At 42.0% G+C, this 19025-nt stretch overlaps 1 protein-coding gene across 5 annotated transcripts in view; it reads left to right on the top strand.

Annotated features, from left to right (window-relative positions):
- The window catches only part of CCDC175 (coiled-coil domain containing 175), a 236972-nt gene that overhangs the window by 8434 nt on the left and 209513 nt on the right, over positions 1-19025 (top strand). For all 5 annotated transcript variants that reach the window (XR_009738761.1, XR_009738760.1, XR_009738762.1 and 2 more), the window contains 3 exons: positions 1298-1433; positions 4689-4917; positions 16735-16857. Coding sequence is in view for 2 of the 5 variants with exons in the window: in XM_061429036.1 (XP_061285020.1) it covers positions 1298-1433; positions 4689-4917; positions 16735-16857 (488 nt within the window). In the remaining 3 variants the exon portion in view is untranslated. The remainder of the gene's footprint in view (positions 1-1297; positions 1434-4688; positions 4918-16734; positions 16858-19025) is intronic.

Here is a 19025-nt window from a genome sequence, read left to right as displayed (position 1 = left end):
AATTGGCCTTGTATTATGAAGCTTTTCAACTCAAAGTATGGTTCTTGGATCAGTAGCATCAACCTCACCTGGGAGCTTGTTACAAAATGCAGAATCTCTAGGTCCTCCTCAGACCTACTATATCAAATTCTATATTTCAACAATACCCCCCAGGTGATGTATATGCATATTCAAGACATAAAGTTTGAGAAGCCCTACTACAATGGGCAATTTAACTTATAACCTATGAAAAAAATAATTTAGTTCTCTCAGGGGAGCTACCAGTTTCCAGGGAATTTGTTGCATAGAAATGATAGTCCAATACTCATTTTTAAACAACAGTTCAAAAATTAATGCATTTTCACCATCTATATCTCAAGCACGGAGGTGATCCTTTGAAGTCTTCTGTGATTTAAGCCTTATGTGATTACACAGATATGTTATTTATTGATGGATAATTTAGTTTTTTAACACACTGGCTTCCCCAGAAAGCAGAGCTAGAAGCAGTGGCTTTTGCACTTTTATTTATTTATTTTTAATTTCAGTACTCTATTTATTTATTTGGCTGCTCCAGGTCTTAGCTGTGGGACTCAGGATCTTCAGTCTTCATTGTGGCATTGAGGATCTTTTTTACTTTCTGCATGCGGGATCTAGTTCCCTGACCATGATGGAACCCAGGCCCCCTGCATTGGGAGCATGGAGTCTTAGCCACTAGACCACCAGGGAAGTCCCTGCACTATTATTTTATTAGGACATACAGTCCAGGTGGATGAGAGTGGGATAAGGAACCAAAGCAGGAAGAAGGGAGAGCTAATATGGAGGCAATATGATGCTGACTACTGGTGACAGCAACTAGTTAAGTACGAGAATATGCCCCCAGGACACAGTGGTACCCCTTCTCAGGAACATCCAGGCAGTCCACTGGTGCATGCTTGCCACATCTCCCAAACTTGGCGTTACACATACATGAGGGGTGTGAGTATCTCAAGATGTCCCATAGTAGAGGTGACAGGAAAGTCCTGGATAGCTGAGAAGTGGATAGGACAGGCAGGAATCAGGAGCTGTCAGACTGCACCAGTCTAAAGTTGTGCAGAGCTCATAGAAAGCTGGTCACTGACCACAGCAGCAGCTGAAATTAGGGATATAATTGATAGGTGAGATTGAGAGGGTCCAAAGGGGTGAGGGAAAGGTGTCTGATCCAGAACATACTTAGAAGAATATTTCAAAGAAAGACATAATTTGTTTATGACTTGAAAGGTCAGTATCTACAATTGTGCAGTTTCTCAAATAACTGAGTAACATTTCTTCCACTTTTAAGAATGTGTCAGGGATGCACGCAGAGTGAATCTTATTGAGATGAGTGAACTACACACAAAAATTACAAGGATAAATGATGAAATCGAGTTTCTAAAGAAGAAAATACTCCATCTGCAAACAGATAATACAGCTCTAGGGTAGGTATTTTTGTTTGTTTGAAGGAGTCAGGGTCTGGGGATAAAGTGGGAAATTTTTCTTCAGGGATTTGTCCTCTGGTCTGATCTTCCCTGTAGCTCAGTCAATAAAGAATCTGCCTGCAAGGCAGGAGACCCAGATTCAATTCCTGGATCAGGAGGACATGGCAACCCACTCCGGTATTCTTGCCTTGGAAAATCCCAATGGACAGAGGATCCTGGCAGGCTAGAGTCCATGGAGTCACACAGAATCGGACACGAATTATCGACTGAACCACCTCTGAACTGGTGCCGGGCAAGTTAAGAGGCGGAGATAACTTGTAGAAGATGACTGGGCTGATGAGGGATGTGTGATAGCTTCAGAGAGCTGGGAAGAGAGCAGAAAGTCTTCTACCACCATAGCCAGGAGACTGTAGGATTTCAGAAGGAATTAACCTTCCCACAGCAACTACACACAACTTACTGTGTGTAAGTCACACACTGCCTCACACCCCAGCTCCAAAGGTAGAAACACAGTGACTTTCATTTCATTTTCAGTAAAATTAAGTTTACAAGCCTCAACCACCAAAGCAAGAAATCTTGCTGGGTGTTGTGTTGCAAGTATAATATCAAACCAGGTATACTGTAGCTAGATTAGTTCTTTAAAGACATTCAGGTATAGTCTTCTGGAGGGCTGAGGATGGGATTAGTCCTAGATATTTATTACCTGCAATTAAATGGAAGCTGACATCTGTTAGTTTCTTTTGTTTATTCTTCAGCTGTGTTATTAGCACTTCCCCTTCTGTGGGCTTCATCTTTTCCATCTGTAAAATGGAGATTACAAATCTTGACTTACCCAGTCCATGAAGGAAGAGATATTATGAAGGAAAAAACAATAAAATCCTGAAAAATATCTCAGCTCTATGAGTAAATTTGCAAGAGTAATGTATAAATGTCAGACTTCCAGTTTGTGAGAGTAAGAAATACTCAAAGAGTCCTTATTATAGTGGAAAAAATCTTCTTGGGAAGGTAAAATATTCAGAAGGTTGCTTTGGTGCAAAAGATATCAAAGCATCAGGAATTAGGTGGGATCTCAAGGCCCAGGGATAGTTTTCTCGGAACACCTATTTTGGAAGATGCTCTATGAAAAAGAAAGGTCCTTGACCACAGAAGTCTGCGAAAGACTGCATGCACTAACCCCTCTTGGAGATTCACAATGCATATTTATGCATGGTGTATGCTAGCCACAATCACCAGAGACCACAGACTATCAATTTCTAAACTACTAACAAGGAAGCTAATGCCCAGGCTGAAATACTCACATCAATTGGCCAGCACCATCACACCCCTATGGACCAATGACTGTCAAACTTGAGTGTACATTAGCATCACCTGGAGTGCTTGTTAAAACTCAAATTACTGGGCCCTCCACTGCAGATTTCTGATTCAGTAGGTCTAGGGAATGAGGGCAAGAATTTCCATTTTTAACAAGTTCCTAGATGCTGCTGCTGGTCCTGACCACATTTTGAGAATCACTGCCCTAGAGAAATCTTCATGGAAAGCCAAATTACAAGTGAACATAACGTGGGTTGCCTGATGAACCAGCATCACCAAACTACAGTCAATTATTGCATCATTTTTGGAAGAAAGATGTACATCAAGGTGCCCGCACTCTCTGACAGGCTGGTCCTCCCCTGGACAGTCCTCAAAAACTGGGCACATGCAAGCTCTTCAGGGGTTGGGGAAGGGGATTTCCTCAGGTCCTGAGAATTTGGGAGACCAGCCCATCTCAATATACCTAGTCAGGTGTATTGATTTGATATGTTTTGCTTTGCTTCCTTACAGCTACTCAATCCTTAGTTTGCTTCATTCTTAGTAGGCTTCCTCTACTAAACCTACAAAATACCCATTATTTGACACCATCTAACCTGGGATTCTTTCAATTGCCTTTCTGTGGTGGAGTTAATTCTGGAAAATAAACTTACCAACAACCTGTTTCTATTTTCCTGAGCCTTTGCACACAATCCCCCTGAACTTAAGTGTTTAGCTTTGGAGATTAGAAGAAGGTCTTTACATTGCAGGAGATTTGAAAAAAGGAAAACAGAGAAATGGCATCACTGTTCTTCCTCCAAATCTTCTATTGTCATTCCTGGGGCAGATGTTTCTCACAATCTTAGGGTCTCCTTCAGGTGGGAGTGGCCAGCAATGAATATGTAAGGTTAACCTCTCCTCTTGAACTCAGATTCGGCTATGGCTGTGAGAAGATAGGGCTTCCCAGGTGACTCAGTGGTGAAGAATTCGTCTGAGATGCAGAAGACACAAGAGATGCCACGAGTTCAATCCTTGGGTCAGGAAGATCCCCTGGAGGACGGCATGGCAACCCACTCCAGTGTTCTTGCCTTGGAGAATCCCATGGACAGAGGAGCGGGCAGGCTATAGTCCATAGGGTCACACAGAGTCAGACACGACTGAAGCGACTGAGTACACACAAATGTGAGGAGTTAAGAGAGTTTAAATTAGATTTTAAACACCCTCTGAACCATGAAGACAGACTCAGATCCCTCTTCCCCAATTCCGTCCTTCAGAGGGGGATTAGGTTTCTCCTGGACATTCTATGCAGGGCAATGGCATCAGAAGGTGACTAGAAGAGTGGTGGGATGTTTATCTATCTTTGGCTTAAGTATGTATCTCACGATGATAAGGTAGTCATGGCAAAGTTACATACCAAATCTTTGTCCAGCGAGATTCCACTTGCCTGTTCAAAATGGTTTTTGAATCATTGTAAGCTTTAAACCAAAATATCCCATAGTAACTACCTGGTATATGAAGATGGCTGGGGTGAGGCGGGACCCCAAGACACTTTGGCAGTGATAAAGAGTTGCAAGATGGATACCGTGTTTCCGTCTGTCCTTCGTCTCAACCAAGTTTAGGCCATGACAAATACAACTCTAAAATAAGCCAGTCCAGGTTCGATGCACAGTACTGGATGCTTGGGGCTGGTGCACTGGGATGACCCAGAGGGAGGGTAGGGGAGGGAGGAGGAAGGAGGGTTCAGAATGGGGAACGCGGGTGTACCTGTGGCGGATTCATTTCGATATTTGGCAAAACTAATACAATATTGTAAAGTTTTAAAAATAAAATAAAATTAAAAAAAAATAAAATAAAATAAGTGTCCCTTAAGTTTCCCTCTCTATGGTGGTTCATCTCATCAAACAGACTTTAAATTTCTTTCTGGAAAAAGCCATTCTTTTTATGCCAAGAAGGATTCTTTTTCTCTAGTGAAAGGCAAGAGGAGCTAGCGAAGCATTATGGAAAGATTGTCCTGTCAGTCAACCACGCAATGAAAGAAAAAGCCACTACCACTATTTACATCAATGAGACTTATACCAAAATTAATTTGGAGAAAAAAGAACTCGAATTGCAAAAAACCTATATTCAAGAAATAGAGGAGCAAATAGAAAGAGAAAGAGCAGAATATTTGAAGAAAAAGGAAAAACTGAATCAAGAGGTAAGTGGTATGATTTTTTTTTAAAATAGAGAATTGTACAGAATTGAAGCAGGATATGAGAAATAACGTATTTGCCCTTGAAGATAGCAAGTGTTCCCATGGTATCTTCTGCAGGAATAGAGCAGAGGCTCCAGGACACTGGAGCCCGTGGGGGAGATTGATTTGTCCCACGATCTCAGTTCATGGGAAAGAATACAAGTGATAACGATGGCAACACTGGGGTGGCCCCTTGCTTATATGCAGCCCTATAGGAAGTAGAAATTTGCTTCCGTGCCATTTGGATGTCTTTGACAGTTCTGAGGCCCTGTTTCTGTGGATAGGATCAGTGAGTTCAGCGCTGCTGGAACTGATGCGGAAACTTGGCCTCTATGCGCTGTCACCGAATTGAATCTTGGAAACAGAGTTTTGGGTGAAGAAGAAAAGAATAGCTTTATTGCTTTGCCAACAAAAGATAACCACAGTGGGCTGATGCCCTCAAAATCATGTGTCCTAAGCCAGTGAGGCGGGAGTCTTTTGGTCAAGGGAAGGATTGCAGACAAGGATCAGGGTGCACATGGGGGTCTACATTCCTTCAATCCAGAGGTTATCTGGCCTGGCATCAGGTGGTCTTGTGATGGCTTCTGTGATTCTCAAGGTTATTGAACTGTGACCTTCTCTCTGAAATGAAAAATGCTTCAACAAGTAGTTAATTATATCCATGGAAAAGAAATGCAAAAAAAGCAAAATGGCTGTCCGGGGAGGCCTTACAAATAGCTGAAAAAAGAAGAGAAGCAAAAAGCAAAGGAGAAAAGGAAAGATAAAACCATCTGAATGCAGAGTTCCAAAGAATAGCAAGAAGAGATAAGAAAGCCTTCCTCAGCGATCAATGCAAAGAAATAGAGGAAAACAGCAGAATGGGAAAGACTAGAGATCTCTTCAAGAAAATTAGAGATACCAAGGGAACATTTCATGCAAAGATGGGCTCGATAAAGGACAGAAATGGTTTGGACCTAACAGAAGCAGAAGATATTAAGAAGAGGTGGCAAGAATATACAGAAGAACTGTACAAAAAAGATCTTCATGACCCAGATAATCACGATGGTGTGATCACTGACCTAGAGCCAGACATCCTGGAATGTGAAGTCAAGTGGGCCTTAGAAAGCATCACTATGAACAAAGCTAGTGGAGGTGATGGAATTCCAGTTGAGCTATTTCAAATCCTGAAAGATGATGCTGTGAAAATGCTGCACTCAATATGCCAGCAAATTTGGAAAACTTAGCAGTGGCCACAGGACTGGAAAAGGTCAGTTTCATTCCAATCCCAAAGAAAAGCAATGCCAAAGAATGCTCAAACTACCGCACAATTGCACTCATCTCACACGCTAGGAAAGTAATGCTCAAAATTCTCCAAGCCAGGCTTCAGCAATACGTGAACCATGAACTTCCAGATGTTCAAGCTGGTTTTAGAAAAGGAAGAGGAACCAGAGACCAAATTGCCAACATCTGCTGGATCATGGAAAAAGCAAGAGAGTTCCAGAAAAACATCTATTTCTGCTTAATTGACTATGCCAAAGCCTTTGACTGTATGGATCACAATAAACTGTGGAAAATTCTCAAAGAGATGGGAATACCAGACCACCTGATCTGCCTCTTGAGAAATTTGTATGCAGGTCAGGAAGCAACAGTTAGAACTGGACATGGAACAACAGACTGGTTCCAAATAGGAAAAGGAGTACATCAAGGCTGTATATGGTCACCCTGCTTATTTAACTTATATGCAGAGTACATCATGAGAAATCCTGGACTGGAAGAAACACAAGCTGGAATCAAGATTGCTGGGAGAAATATCAATAACCTCAGATATACACCCACCCTTATGGCAGAAAGTGAAGAGGAACTAAAAACCTCTTGATGAAGGTGAAAAAGGAGAGTGAAAAAGTTGGCTTAAAGCTCAACATTCAGAAAACGAAGATCATGGCATCTGGTCCCATCACTTCATGGGAAATAGATGGGGAAACAGTGGAAACAGTGTCAGACTTTATTTTTCTGGGCTCCAAAATCACTACAGATGGTGACTGCAGCCATGAAATTAAAAGATGCTTACTCCTTGGAAGGAAAGTTATGACCAACCTAGATAGCATATTCAAAAGCAGAGACATTATTTTGCCAACAAAGGTCCATCTAGTCAAGGCTATGGTTTTTCCAGTGGTCATGTATGGATGTGAGATTTAGACTGTGAAGAAGGCTGAACGCCAAAGAATTGATCCTTTTGAACTGTGGTGTTGGAGAAGACTCTTGAGAGTCCCTTGGACTGCAAGGAGATCCAACCAGTCCATTCTGAAGGAGATCAGCCCTGAGATTCCTTTGGAAGGACTGATGCTAAAGCTGAAACTCCAGTACTTTGGCTACCTCATGCCAAGTGTTGACTCATTGGAAAAGACTGTGATGCTGGGAAGGATTGGGGACAGGAGGAGAAGGGGATGACAGAAGATGAGATGGCTGGATGGCATCACTGACTCGATGGACGTGAGTCTGAGTGAACTCTGGGAGTTGGTGATGGACAGGGTGGCCTGGCGTGCTGTGATTCATGGGGTCACAAAGAGTCGGACACGACTGAGCGACTGAACTGAACTGAACTTACTTGATGAGGACTCCAGTTCTGTGTAAGAGCTCAAAGATACTGTTTTGTTTATCTTTTGAGGAATCACATCCTTGCCTCAAGGCTGCACTACTGCACAAACAAGTAGCTTGTTTCCTACTGCTCCTCCCTTGTTCCTGCATCTCCTCCCTTCCTTGATATAGCAACTGTTTGAACTGCCTTTTGGAACCCAGGGAAGGTCATGGAAGCTGTTGAGTTCAGTTCAGTTCAGTTCAGTTGCTCACTTGTGTCCAACTCTTTGTGACCCCATGGACTGCAGCACACCAGGCTCCCTGTACATCACCAACTCACAGAGTTTGCTCCAACTCATGTCCACTGAGTCGGTGATGCCATCCAAACATACTCTCTTCCCATTCTTCTCTTGCCTTCAATCATTCCTAGCATCACGGTCTTTTCCAGTGAGTCAGTTCTTTGCATCAGGTGGCCAAAGAATTGGAGCTTCAGCTTCAGCATCAGTTCAGTTCAGTCACTCAGTTGTGTCTGACTCTTTGCGACCCCATGGACTGCACCATGCCAGGCCTCCCTGTCCATCACCAACTCTCGGAGTTTACTCAAACTCATGTCGATTGAGTCAGTGATGCCATCCAACCATCTCATCCTCTGTCCTTTGCTTTTCCTCCCACCTTCGATCTTTCTCAGCATCAGGGTCTTTTCAAATGAGTCAGTTCTTCACATCAGATGGCCAAAATATTGGAGTTTCAGCTTCAGCATCAGTGAATATTCAGGACAGAGTTCTTTTAGGATGGACTGGTTGGATCTCCTTGCAGTCCAAGGGACTCTCAAGAGTCTTCTCCAACACCACAGTTCAGAAGCATCAATTCTTGAGAGCTCAGCTTTCTTTATAGTCCAACTCTCAAATCCATACATGACTACTGGAAAAACCATAGCTTTGATTAGATGGACCTTTGTTGGCAAAGTAATGTCTCTGCTTTTGAATATGCTGTCTAGGTGGGTCATAACTTTCCTTCCAAGGTGTAAGCATCTTTTAATTTCATGGCTGCAGTCACCATCTGTGGTGATTTTGGAGCCCCCCAAAATAAAGTCTCTCACTGTTTCCACTGTTTCCCCATCTATTTGCCATGAAGTGATGGAACTGGATGCCATGATCTTCATTTTCTGAATGTTGAGCTTTAAGCCAACTTTTTCACTCTCCTCTTTCACTTTCATCAAGAGGCTCTTTAGTTCTTCTTCACTTTCTGCCATGAGGGGGTGGCATCTGCATATCTGAGGTTATTGATATTTCTCCAGGCAATCTTGATTCCAGATTGTGCTTCATCCAGCCCAGGATTTCTCATGATGTACTCTGCATATAAAATAATAAGCAGGGTGACAATATACATTCTTGACATACTCCCTTTCCTATTTGGAACCAGTGCCTTGTTCCTTGTCTAGTTCTGACTCTTGCTTCCTGACCTGCATACAGATTTCTCAAGATGCAATCAGGTGGTCTGGTATTCCCATCTCTTTCAGAATTTTCCACAGTTTATTGTGATCCACACAGTCAAAGGCTTTGGCATAGTCAATAAAGCAGAAGTAGATGTTTTTCTGGAACTCTCTTGCTTTTTTGATGATCTAGTGGGTGTTGGCAATTTGATCTCTGTTTCCTCTGCCTTTTCTAAATCCAGCTTGAACATCTGGAAATTCAGAGTTTACATACTGTTGAAGCCTGCCTTGGAGAATTTTCAGCATTACTTTACTAGCGTGTGAGATGAGTGCAATTGTACAGTACTTTGAGAATTCTTTGGTGTTGCCTTTCTTTGGGATTGAAATGAAAACTGACCTTTTCCAGTTCTGTGGCCACTGCTGAGTTTTCCAAATTTGCTGGCATATTGAGTGCAGCACTTTCACAGCATCCTCTTTTAGAATTTGGAATAACTCAACTGAAATTCCATCACCTCCACTAGTTTTGTTCATAGTGATGCTTCCTAAGACCCACTTGACTTCACATTCCAGGATGTCTGGTTCTAGGTGAGTGATCACACCATCGTGATTATCTGGGTCATGAAAATCTTTTTTGTACAGTTCTTCTGTGTATTCTTTCCACCTCTTCTTAATATCTTCTGCTTCTGTTGGGTCCATACCATTTCTATCCTCTATTGTGCCCATCTTTGCATGAAATGTTCCCTTGGTATCTCTAATTTTCTTGAAGAGATCTCTAGTCTTTCCCATTCTATTGTTTTCCTCTATTCTTTGCATTGATCCCTGAGGAAGGCTTTCTTATCTCTCCTTTCTGTTCTTTGGAACTGTGAATTCAAATGGGTATTTCCTTCCTTTTCTCCTTTGCCTTTCACTTCTCTTGTTTTCTCAGCTATTTGTAAGGCTTCCTCAGACAACCATTTTGCCTTTTGCATTTCTTTTTCTTGGGGATGGTCTTGATCACTGCCTCCTGTACAATGTCATGAACCTCCATCCATTGTTCTTCTGGTACTCTGTCTATCAGATCTAATCCCTTGAATCTATTTGTTATTTCCACTGTATAATCATAATTGATTTGATTTAGGTCATACCTGAATGGCCTAGTGGTTTTCCCTACTTTCTTCAATTTAAATCTGAACTTGGCAATAAGGAGTTCATGATCTGAGCCACAGTCAGCTCCCTGTCTTGTTTTTTTTTTTTTTTTTTTTTTGCTGACTGTATAGAGTGTCTCCATCTTTGGCTGCAACCTGATTTCAGTATTGACCATCTGGTGATGCCCATGTGTAGAGTCTTCTCTTGTGTTGTTGGAAGAGGGTGTTTGCCATGACCACTGCATTCTCTTGGCAAAACTCTTTTAGCCTTTGACCTGCTTCATTCTGTACTCCAAGGCCAAGTTTGCCTTGTTACTCCAGGTATTTCTTGACTTCCTACTTTTGCATTCTATTTCCCTATAATGAAAAGGACATATTTTGGACGGGTTAGTTCTAGAAGGTCATGTAGGTCTTCATAGAACCGTTCAACTTCAGCTTCTTCAGCATTACTGGTCAGGGCATAGACTTGAATTACTGTGATATTGATTGGTTTGCCTTGGAAATGAACAGAAATCATTCTGTTGTTTTTAAGACTGCATCTAAGTACTGTGTTTCAGACTCTTTTGTTGAATATTTTGGCTACTCCATTTCTTCTAAGGGATTCTTGTCTACAATAGTAGATATAATGGTCATCTGAGTTAAATTCACCCATTCCAGTCCATTTTAGTTTGCTGATTCCTAAAATGTCAATGTTCACTCTTGCCATCTCCTGCTTGACCACTTCCAATTTGCTTTGATTCGTGGACCTAACATTCCAGGTTCCTATGCAACATTGCTCTTTACAGCATCGGACTTTACTTCTATCACCAGTCACATCCATAACTGGGTGTTGTTTTTGCTTTGGCTCCATCTCTTCATTCTTTCTGGACTTATTTCTCCACTGATTTCCAGTAGCATATTGGGCACCTACCAACCTGGGGAGTTCATCCTTCAGTGTCCTATCTTTTTGCCTTTTCCTACTTTTCATAGGGTTCTCAAGGCAAGAATACTGAAGTGGTTTGCCATTCCCTTCTCCAGTGAACCATGTTTTGTCAGAACTCTTCACCATGACCCGTCTGTCTTGGGTGGCCCTACACAGCATGGCTCCTAGTTTCACTGAGTTAGACAAGGCTGTGATCCATGTGATCAGATTGGTTAGTTTTCTGTGATTTTGGTTTTCAGTCTGTCTGCCTTCTGATGGAGAAGGATAAGAGGCTTATGGAAGCTTCTTGATGGGAGAGACTGACTGAGGGGGAAACGGAAAACAGAAACAGTCTTGTTCTCATGGGCGGGGCCATGCTCAGTAAATCTTTAATCCAATTTTCTGTTGATGGGTGGAGTTGTGTTCCCTCCCTGTTATTTACCTGGGTCCAAACTATTGTGCCATTAATGAAGATAATGGCCTTCAAAAGGTCCCATGCATGCACTGGTACACTCAGTGCCCCCAACCCTGCAGCAGGCAACCACCGACCCATGCCTCCATGGGAGACTCCTGGACACTCCCGGGCAAGTCTCAGTCAGTCTGTTGTGGGGTTTCTGCTCCTTTCTCCTGGGTAGTGGTGCACACAAGGTTCTGTTTGTGCCCCCCAAGAGTCTATTTCCTCAGTCTTGTGTAAGTTCTGGAAGCTCTATGGTGGGGTTAATGGGCAACCTCCTTCAAGAGGGCTTATGCCATACTCAAGTCTGCTGCACCCAGAGCCCCTGCTTCTGCAGCATTCCACTGCTGACCCATACCTCCACAGGAGACACTCAAACATAGTTCTGTCTCAGTCTCCGTGCGGTCTCTGGATCCTGGTGCACACAAGATAGGTTTGAGCCCTCTGAGCCTCACTGGCAGGTATGCGGTTTGATTCTAAACATGATTTCGCCCCTCCTACCATCTTGCTGGGGCTTCTCCTTTGCCCTTGGATGTGGGATATCTCCTCAAAGTCACTCTAGTGCTGCATGGCTGTTTTGGGTGAGGAGTGGGGATTTTCAGAAATTTGGTCACTGCCCGCTTTCTGGCTTTTTATGGTCAGCTTTCAAATTGTCATGGCACTTGTGGGTGTGTCATTTAGCATATGCTAATATATTACAATGAGCCTATAAAGAGGCTCGAGGTCAACTGAAAGTCAAATTTTCTGCCATCCTGGGCCTATCCAGTTTAACCAGTTTTTGTAGTATCCTGTTTTTCTCCATGGCTTTGTCCCCTGCCCTCTTTGTTCTTGTCTCAATTTGGTTCTGTGATTGTTTCCATGATGTATGCAAAGTTGCTTCAGTTGTGTCTGACTCTTTGTGACCCTATGGACCATAGCCTGCCAGGCTCCTCTGTCCATGGGATACTCCAGTTATGAGTACTGGAGTGGGTTGCCATGCCCTCCTCCAGGGGATCTTCCTAACTCAGGGATTGAACCCACAACTCTTACATCTCCTGCATTAGCAGGCAAGTTCTTTACCACTAGCACCACCTTTTTTCATGATAAGACTATGCATAGGTTCCAGTTGGGTCTGAGAGTTTTTATCCTTTAAAGCACCTATGTCTTCAGAAACAGTTTTACACTAAAACCATGGATTTTTTTTCTTTTTTTTTTAAGTGTAAATAGCTCAGTCTTAGTCATCCTCAGAACAAGTGCTTTTGTGAAGTCATTGACAAGGGGTCCCTTGGGCAGTCTGCAACCACTAACCAAAATTTGTAAAAGGTCGAGCTCCATGGACCTTTTCAGGGGATGAAGCCATTGTCAGCCTGCACTGCAGTGCTGAGTCAACTGAAATCCGTGGCTCCTGTCATTGGGCTAGACCTTGCTTGGATTTATTGTTATTACAGTGAACTAGTGTCAGAATAATAAGAACCAAAAGCGGTGTTTCCTCTTTTCTTTCTCTACCCGCAACAATGCTGAGAGGACTTCTTTTCACCCACTGTTTCCAGCCCTCGGCTTGACTCTGAGCAGTCCAGAACTCCCACACTGGAGAGGCTCACTGAAGTTACAGGGGTAAAAAGCGGGATGTGTCTGCATGGGCACAGCTTGAGGGATGATGTGCAGGGCAGTGTAGGTGGGGAGTGGGGTGAGCCTTGTCTCTCTCTCTTTTTTTTTTTACTTCTGCTGGGGCTGAAACAATGGTCAATGGTGGCCTGAGTACTACTGACATTTGCCCACCAGAAGGAAGACTCCACCAGGCAGGGATTTTGTCTGTCTTTTTGTTGCTGAATTCTAGCACCATGATGGATGCCTGGCATACCTTGCGTGTAGTAGACACTCTATAATATTACTGTATTGAATGATTGAGTTTCTAACTTCATTTTAAGCCCTCGAGAGAAGTTTCCACCCTCTTCCATCCCTTCCTATTCTTTAATATAAATATAATATATTATATAAAATATGTATATTACATAAAATTTTTAAAAGGAAGCCCAGAGGGACTTCAGATTGAGAATTTGAGAACATGATAGGTTCTCCTTCCTTTTGTGGATAGTGTTTCTCAGTCAAAAGCACTAATTAAACGAATAAGTGTGGCTTTACAAAAACAGGTAGTGGCTGGATTTGGCCAACAGGTAGTGGTTTGCCTACCTTTGGTCTAGTGCCCTGGGAGAAAAGGAAACGCATTAGAGTACTCAGATGCAAATAGCAAAAGCCTTGACTCAAACTTGCTTAAATAGTAAGGGCATTTATCATCTTACACAGTAGGAATTCCCAAGGTAGGGCAGACTCCAGAACTAGCTAATTCAGTGGCTCATCCCTCTTCCATCTTTCATTTTAAGGCTGCTTTCCCTTATCATCACAAGATGCCTGCCAGTGACAACAGGACTATATGCTTCATATTCACATAGAAGAAGAAAACCTTTCCCAACCAGGGACATAAGTCTTCTTGCCAGGTTAAGATAGTGCCCACCCCAGAATACTAATGGATCCTAAGGGAATGCATGTACTAGTGGGCTAGACCAGCTAGGGTGGATATTAAGGAGTCAACCACTGATGCTCACTAAATACACATCATATGCCATGGTAACAGCTTGTTAATTCCCTTTATTTCCAATAAGAAAGGAAAACCTGTTTACAGCTGTCAGAGTCTTCAAACCCATAAGATCTCCTCTAACACAAAACAGAATTGTTTTTACTAATATTATTTCTATAATTGCAAGACTTTAGGAGAAGATTTAAGCAAAAGAATGAGGACAGAATATCAATTTTCAACAAAATTTATTATCACCAAGTTTCATTTAATGCACCTGTGCTCTGGTGCAGAGATAATTGATAATGATCACATTCATTCAGAGTAGCCAGTTTGAGTGAATTGGCTGATGACTGATGGAAAACCACACCACTGTACATTTTCATTAATTCTTTAATACAAAGTTAAATATGCTTTCTCAGGCCTTACTACTCACTTGCCTTGCTCTTGATAATTCATCTTGCCAACAAATCCATGATGTGTTTGATTTTGATAAGAAGGTGACTTATTTAAGTAGGATCTGACAGGTAATCACAATATGTTTGATCTTAGTAAAATTGTTATTTATCCTGTTAATGAAAATAGTCAATAAACAAAATCTATAATAAGAACAGAAAAGAGTTTTATTTGAGCCTAACTAAGAACTAGTTCAGAAACCAACTTCCCAGATTACTCCAAGGAGCTGTTCTGGAGAAGCAGGGTTTTCAGCACAGTTTTATATCTTGTCAGAACAAAGACAACTGAACAAGTCAGAGTTACATTTCTTCAACGTTCTGAAAAAGAAAAATAAAGAACATACCAGCACCTGGGAAGGGAGTCTTATCATCAAAGGAGTAACAGCATACTTAGCATCCCAGGAAGAGGGACATTTAATCTTTATTTTTAACACAAATTTTCTTTACTTATTAATATTTCCTTTTCTTAAATAGTTACAGCTGATGTAGAATGCAGGTATGATAGACCACAAAAAAGCTATTTTAGTTAGCATAAAATTCAGGTTAGCTGATGTATATAAGCCAGAGTGACTTCCTTATATCTCAATATGTGAAAATTTATCAGTCCCCAACAGGTTGGTGACCCCTCTCTATGGGTCCTTTGCCCAGTGTCGCAAATGCCAGTCAAACGAAACAGGGTTCAGTATAGCAAATCAGAAACTCAATTCATTAAGGAACAGAGAAGAGAGAGCTTGTGCTCTAAATACACCATCTTCCTGAAGGAAGGAGAGTAAACGAATTCTGAGGAGTAGGAGTTAGCAGTCATCAGGGCTCTAGGAAAGGGGCGGAGATTTATAGAACCAGGGCGGCTGGAGCATGCGCCGTCTTTCATGCTTCCTTGCACAGGGCATGAGTTGCGCCTGCTGCTGCTGCTGCTGCTTCTAAGTCGCTTCAGTTGTGTCCGACTCTGTGTGACCCCATAGACGGCAGCCCATCAGGCGCCGCCGTCCCTGGGATTCTCCAGGCAAGAACACTGGAGTGGGTTGCCATTTCCTTCTCCAGTGCATGAAAGTGAAAAGAGAAAGTGAAGTCTCTCAGTCCTGTCCGACTCTTAGTGACCGCATGGACTGCAGCCCACCAGGCTCCTCCGTCCATGGGATTTTCCAGGCAAGAGTACTGGAGTGGGGTTCCATTGCCTTCTCCTGAGTTGTGCCTGCTGCTGCTGCTGCTGCTGCTGCTGCTGCTAAGTTGCTTCAGTCGTGTCCGACTCTGTGCGACCCCATAGACGGCAGCCCACCAGGATCCCCTGTCCCTGGGATTCTCCAAGCTAGAACACTGGAGTGGGCTTCCTACAGAGTACAAATACCCTGTTTGGGCAGAGATCTTAACATGGTAAAGAAGCAAAGTTAACTTTCTGACACCTCAAGGTCTTATGTGCACAGGAAGGGCATTCCTGTGGTCAAGTCACACAGCCAGTTCAGGGCATTTGACCACTGAATATCTCTTAAGGCATAGCCACAAAGCATTTCTGCCAAATACCAGGTGCTTTTGAAACAGAGATAAATCAAAGTAAGGATCTTTTAGTTCTCGGAGCTGGTATGGGTGACACAATGTTAAGTTGTTCAGGGCTGTGAGCTGCCGTACCTTCAATAATTTTGGTTTTGGTCTGTTTTATTCCTCATTAAATAATGTGAATTTAAATTTCTGAACAATTCTTGATTCCTTCCTTTGCTCTCCTAATGTGCTGTAAATCTGTTTTTTTATTTTATATATTGTTGTATTTTACCAGTAAATTTTTTTATGTTTTACTAGTAAATTTTAGAACAAAAGCTACTTTTATAATTTGCTTTTAATGATCATTGTTTTTTTGTGACTTTAAATTTACTAGTTCAACATTTTATAATTACAGTTAGGTCTTTGTGATTTGTTATTTTTCCTTTGATGCTTCAAAATAAGCCCAAACCTGGTTGTTTTAATTTGATAAAATACTTAGGTTAAATATGGTATGAAAGTGAAGTCGCTCAGTTGTATCCGACTCTTTGCGACCCCATGGACTGTAGCCTATCAGGCTCCTCCATCCATGGGATTTTCCAGGCAAGAGTGCTGTGCTGGAGTGGATTGCCATTTCCTTCTCCAGGGGATCTTCCAGAGCCAGGAATCGAACCCTGGTCTCCTGCACTGTAGGCAGATGCTTTACCATCTGAGCTACCAGGGAAGCCCAAATATGGTATATGTAAATATGAATTAGGTTGGCAAAAAATTTTTAAAGGATTTCCTAAGTTTTGTTGTCATCTTAAGCTTTCTGATTGGTTTATTATGTTTGTTAATACAGATTGAAGAATATAAAAAACTCTGTGAACTTAAGAGAAAGGAAACTTATGCAAAGAAGAAAGAATTGGATAAATTAAGGCTTACAATGACAAAAATGAGAGAAACTGTTACTACGAGCACAGTGGTAAGAAAAAATAAAAACTGGTTTTTCATGTCTGACCACAGGCTTCTCAATATACACTGCCTTAAAAATAGCAGGAGTTTTTTTAAAAAAGGAGTTGATTTTCATTCATCTTCATGCCATTCTGGGGAGAATGTTTTGCGCATGTTAATGTTTTCTGACATATTATTTAAAGTGTCATAGTGCAGTTATGTTTTCTTCAGGAATATGATGAAAAGAAGTAAGTTTGAAATTCCTTAGGTATAAATTGCATTTAATGGACTGCCCAACCCAGAAATTGAACCCAGGTCTCCTTCAGTGCAGGCAGATGCTTTACTGACTGAGCTACGCATGAAGTCCCTTTAATGGGCCAAAATACTATAAAACTGGTTTTAAAAAACACATATAGAACTGACCAAATGCATACAGAATCTTATGTAATGTTTCTGTGAGATTGCTTTATTCTGTATAACAAAGTGAATAACCATGGACAGGTTCCTTATTTCTGAATATGTGATAATCAAACAGAATTTGGGCTGTCCATTTATACTGAGTACAAGAACATTAATATGCACTTTTACTTTTAAAAATTGATAACATTGATTGAAAAAGCCAGTACTGTGGTAGTCAGTACTTTAAAATGAGAGTTATCCTCATTTTAAAGATGAGAAAACTGATCTTATGGAGGTGACTATAGTTGAAGAGGTCAATGCTGATACTACTTCAATGTTAATTAAAATAGAAACACCTGTAATCAATCATAATTAGTTGAATTAATGAGTCTTTAGTGATTTCTTCTCTCTGTTTTGAATTGTTGTTTAGTCACTAAGTCATGTCTGATTCTTTGTGACCCCATGGACTGTGTCCCACCTGGTTCCTCTGTCCATGGGATTTTCTAGGCAAGAATACTGGAGTGGGTTGCCATTTACTGCTCTAGGGGATCTTTCCCATCCAGGGATTGAACCCACATCTCCTGCATCGGCAGGTGGATCCTTACTGCTGTGCCACCAGGGAAGTCCTCAATCTGTATTGAGAATTACATGTAAAACTACATGGGGCAATAGTAATACTAATATATATATAACATTTCTTATTAGAATGTTCAGTTAATTCCATTTATAGGGTAGTTCTGACCATTATGGGCTTTCCTGGTGACTCAGTGGTAAAGAATCTGCCTGCCAATGCAGGAGACATGGGTTTGATCCCTGGGTTGGGAAGATCCCCTGAAGGAGGAAATGGCAACCCATTCCCAATATTCTTGCCTGGAGAATACCTTGGACAGAGGAGCCTGGTGGGCTTCAGTCCATGGGGTCATGAAGAGTCGGACACAACTGAGTACCCATGCTTTTTTCCTTGACCATTATAGTTACAATACATCTATTATGACATCCAGTTACAAAACATTAGTAAAACAAAAAATTTTCTCTGCATACAAGATCATTATCTGTTTTTTTCAAATATCAATGCAATAAGGAAGCATGAATCTAGCTAGGTTCAAAGGAGAAGATGGGTTGGATAAAACAGATTTTATCTGCATGCCTAAGCTCATATATTATGGCCTCATAAATTATGTCACATACATCACTTAGCTTGGAAAAATGAAGTATATGTTCCTTAACCTGTACTCCAAAGATCTCTACAACCAAATAAGACAAGGCTTGAGGTGTCAGGGATATTCACCTCAAGTGTCTCTCTCTCTTTAGTCGAGTCCGACTCTTGCAACCTCATGGACTATAGCCCACCAGACTCCTCTGTCCATGGGATCCTCCAGGCAAGAATCCTGGAGTGGGTTGCCATTTCCTTCTCCGGGGATCTTCCAGACCCAGGGATCAAACCTGGGTCTCCTCCTCTGCAGGCAGATTCTTTACCGACTGAGCTATGAGGAAAATCCAGTGTCTCTCTACCTCCCCGCAATCCAACACCCCACCCCACCTTACTGGTGGAAAGTGAAAGTGAAGTTGCTCAGTCATGTCCGAATGACTCTTAGCGACCCCATGGACTGCAGCCCACCAGGCTCCTCCGTCCATGGGATTTTCCAGGCAAGAGTACTGGAGTGGGGTGCCATTGCCTTCTCCTTACTGGTGGAGAATAGTGTTTAAAGCACAATGGCAGTATCACAGGGGCTTCCCAGGTGGCTCAGTGGTAAAGAACCAGCCTGCTAATTCAGGATACACAGGTTTGATCCCTGGGTC

Source organism: Bos javanicus, chromosome 10 (genome assembly GCF_032452875.1).
Source record: "Bos javanicus breed banteng chromosome 10, ARS-OSU_banteng_1.0, whole genome shotgun sequence".
In the NCBI taxonomy this organism is placed as follows: domain Eukaryota; kingdom Metazoa; phylum Chordata; class Mammalia; order Artiodactyla; family Bovidae; genus Bos; species Bos javanicus.
Note: the sequence above shows the minus strand (reverse complement) of the source record. Positions and strands in the feature narration are given on the sequence as shown.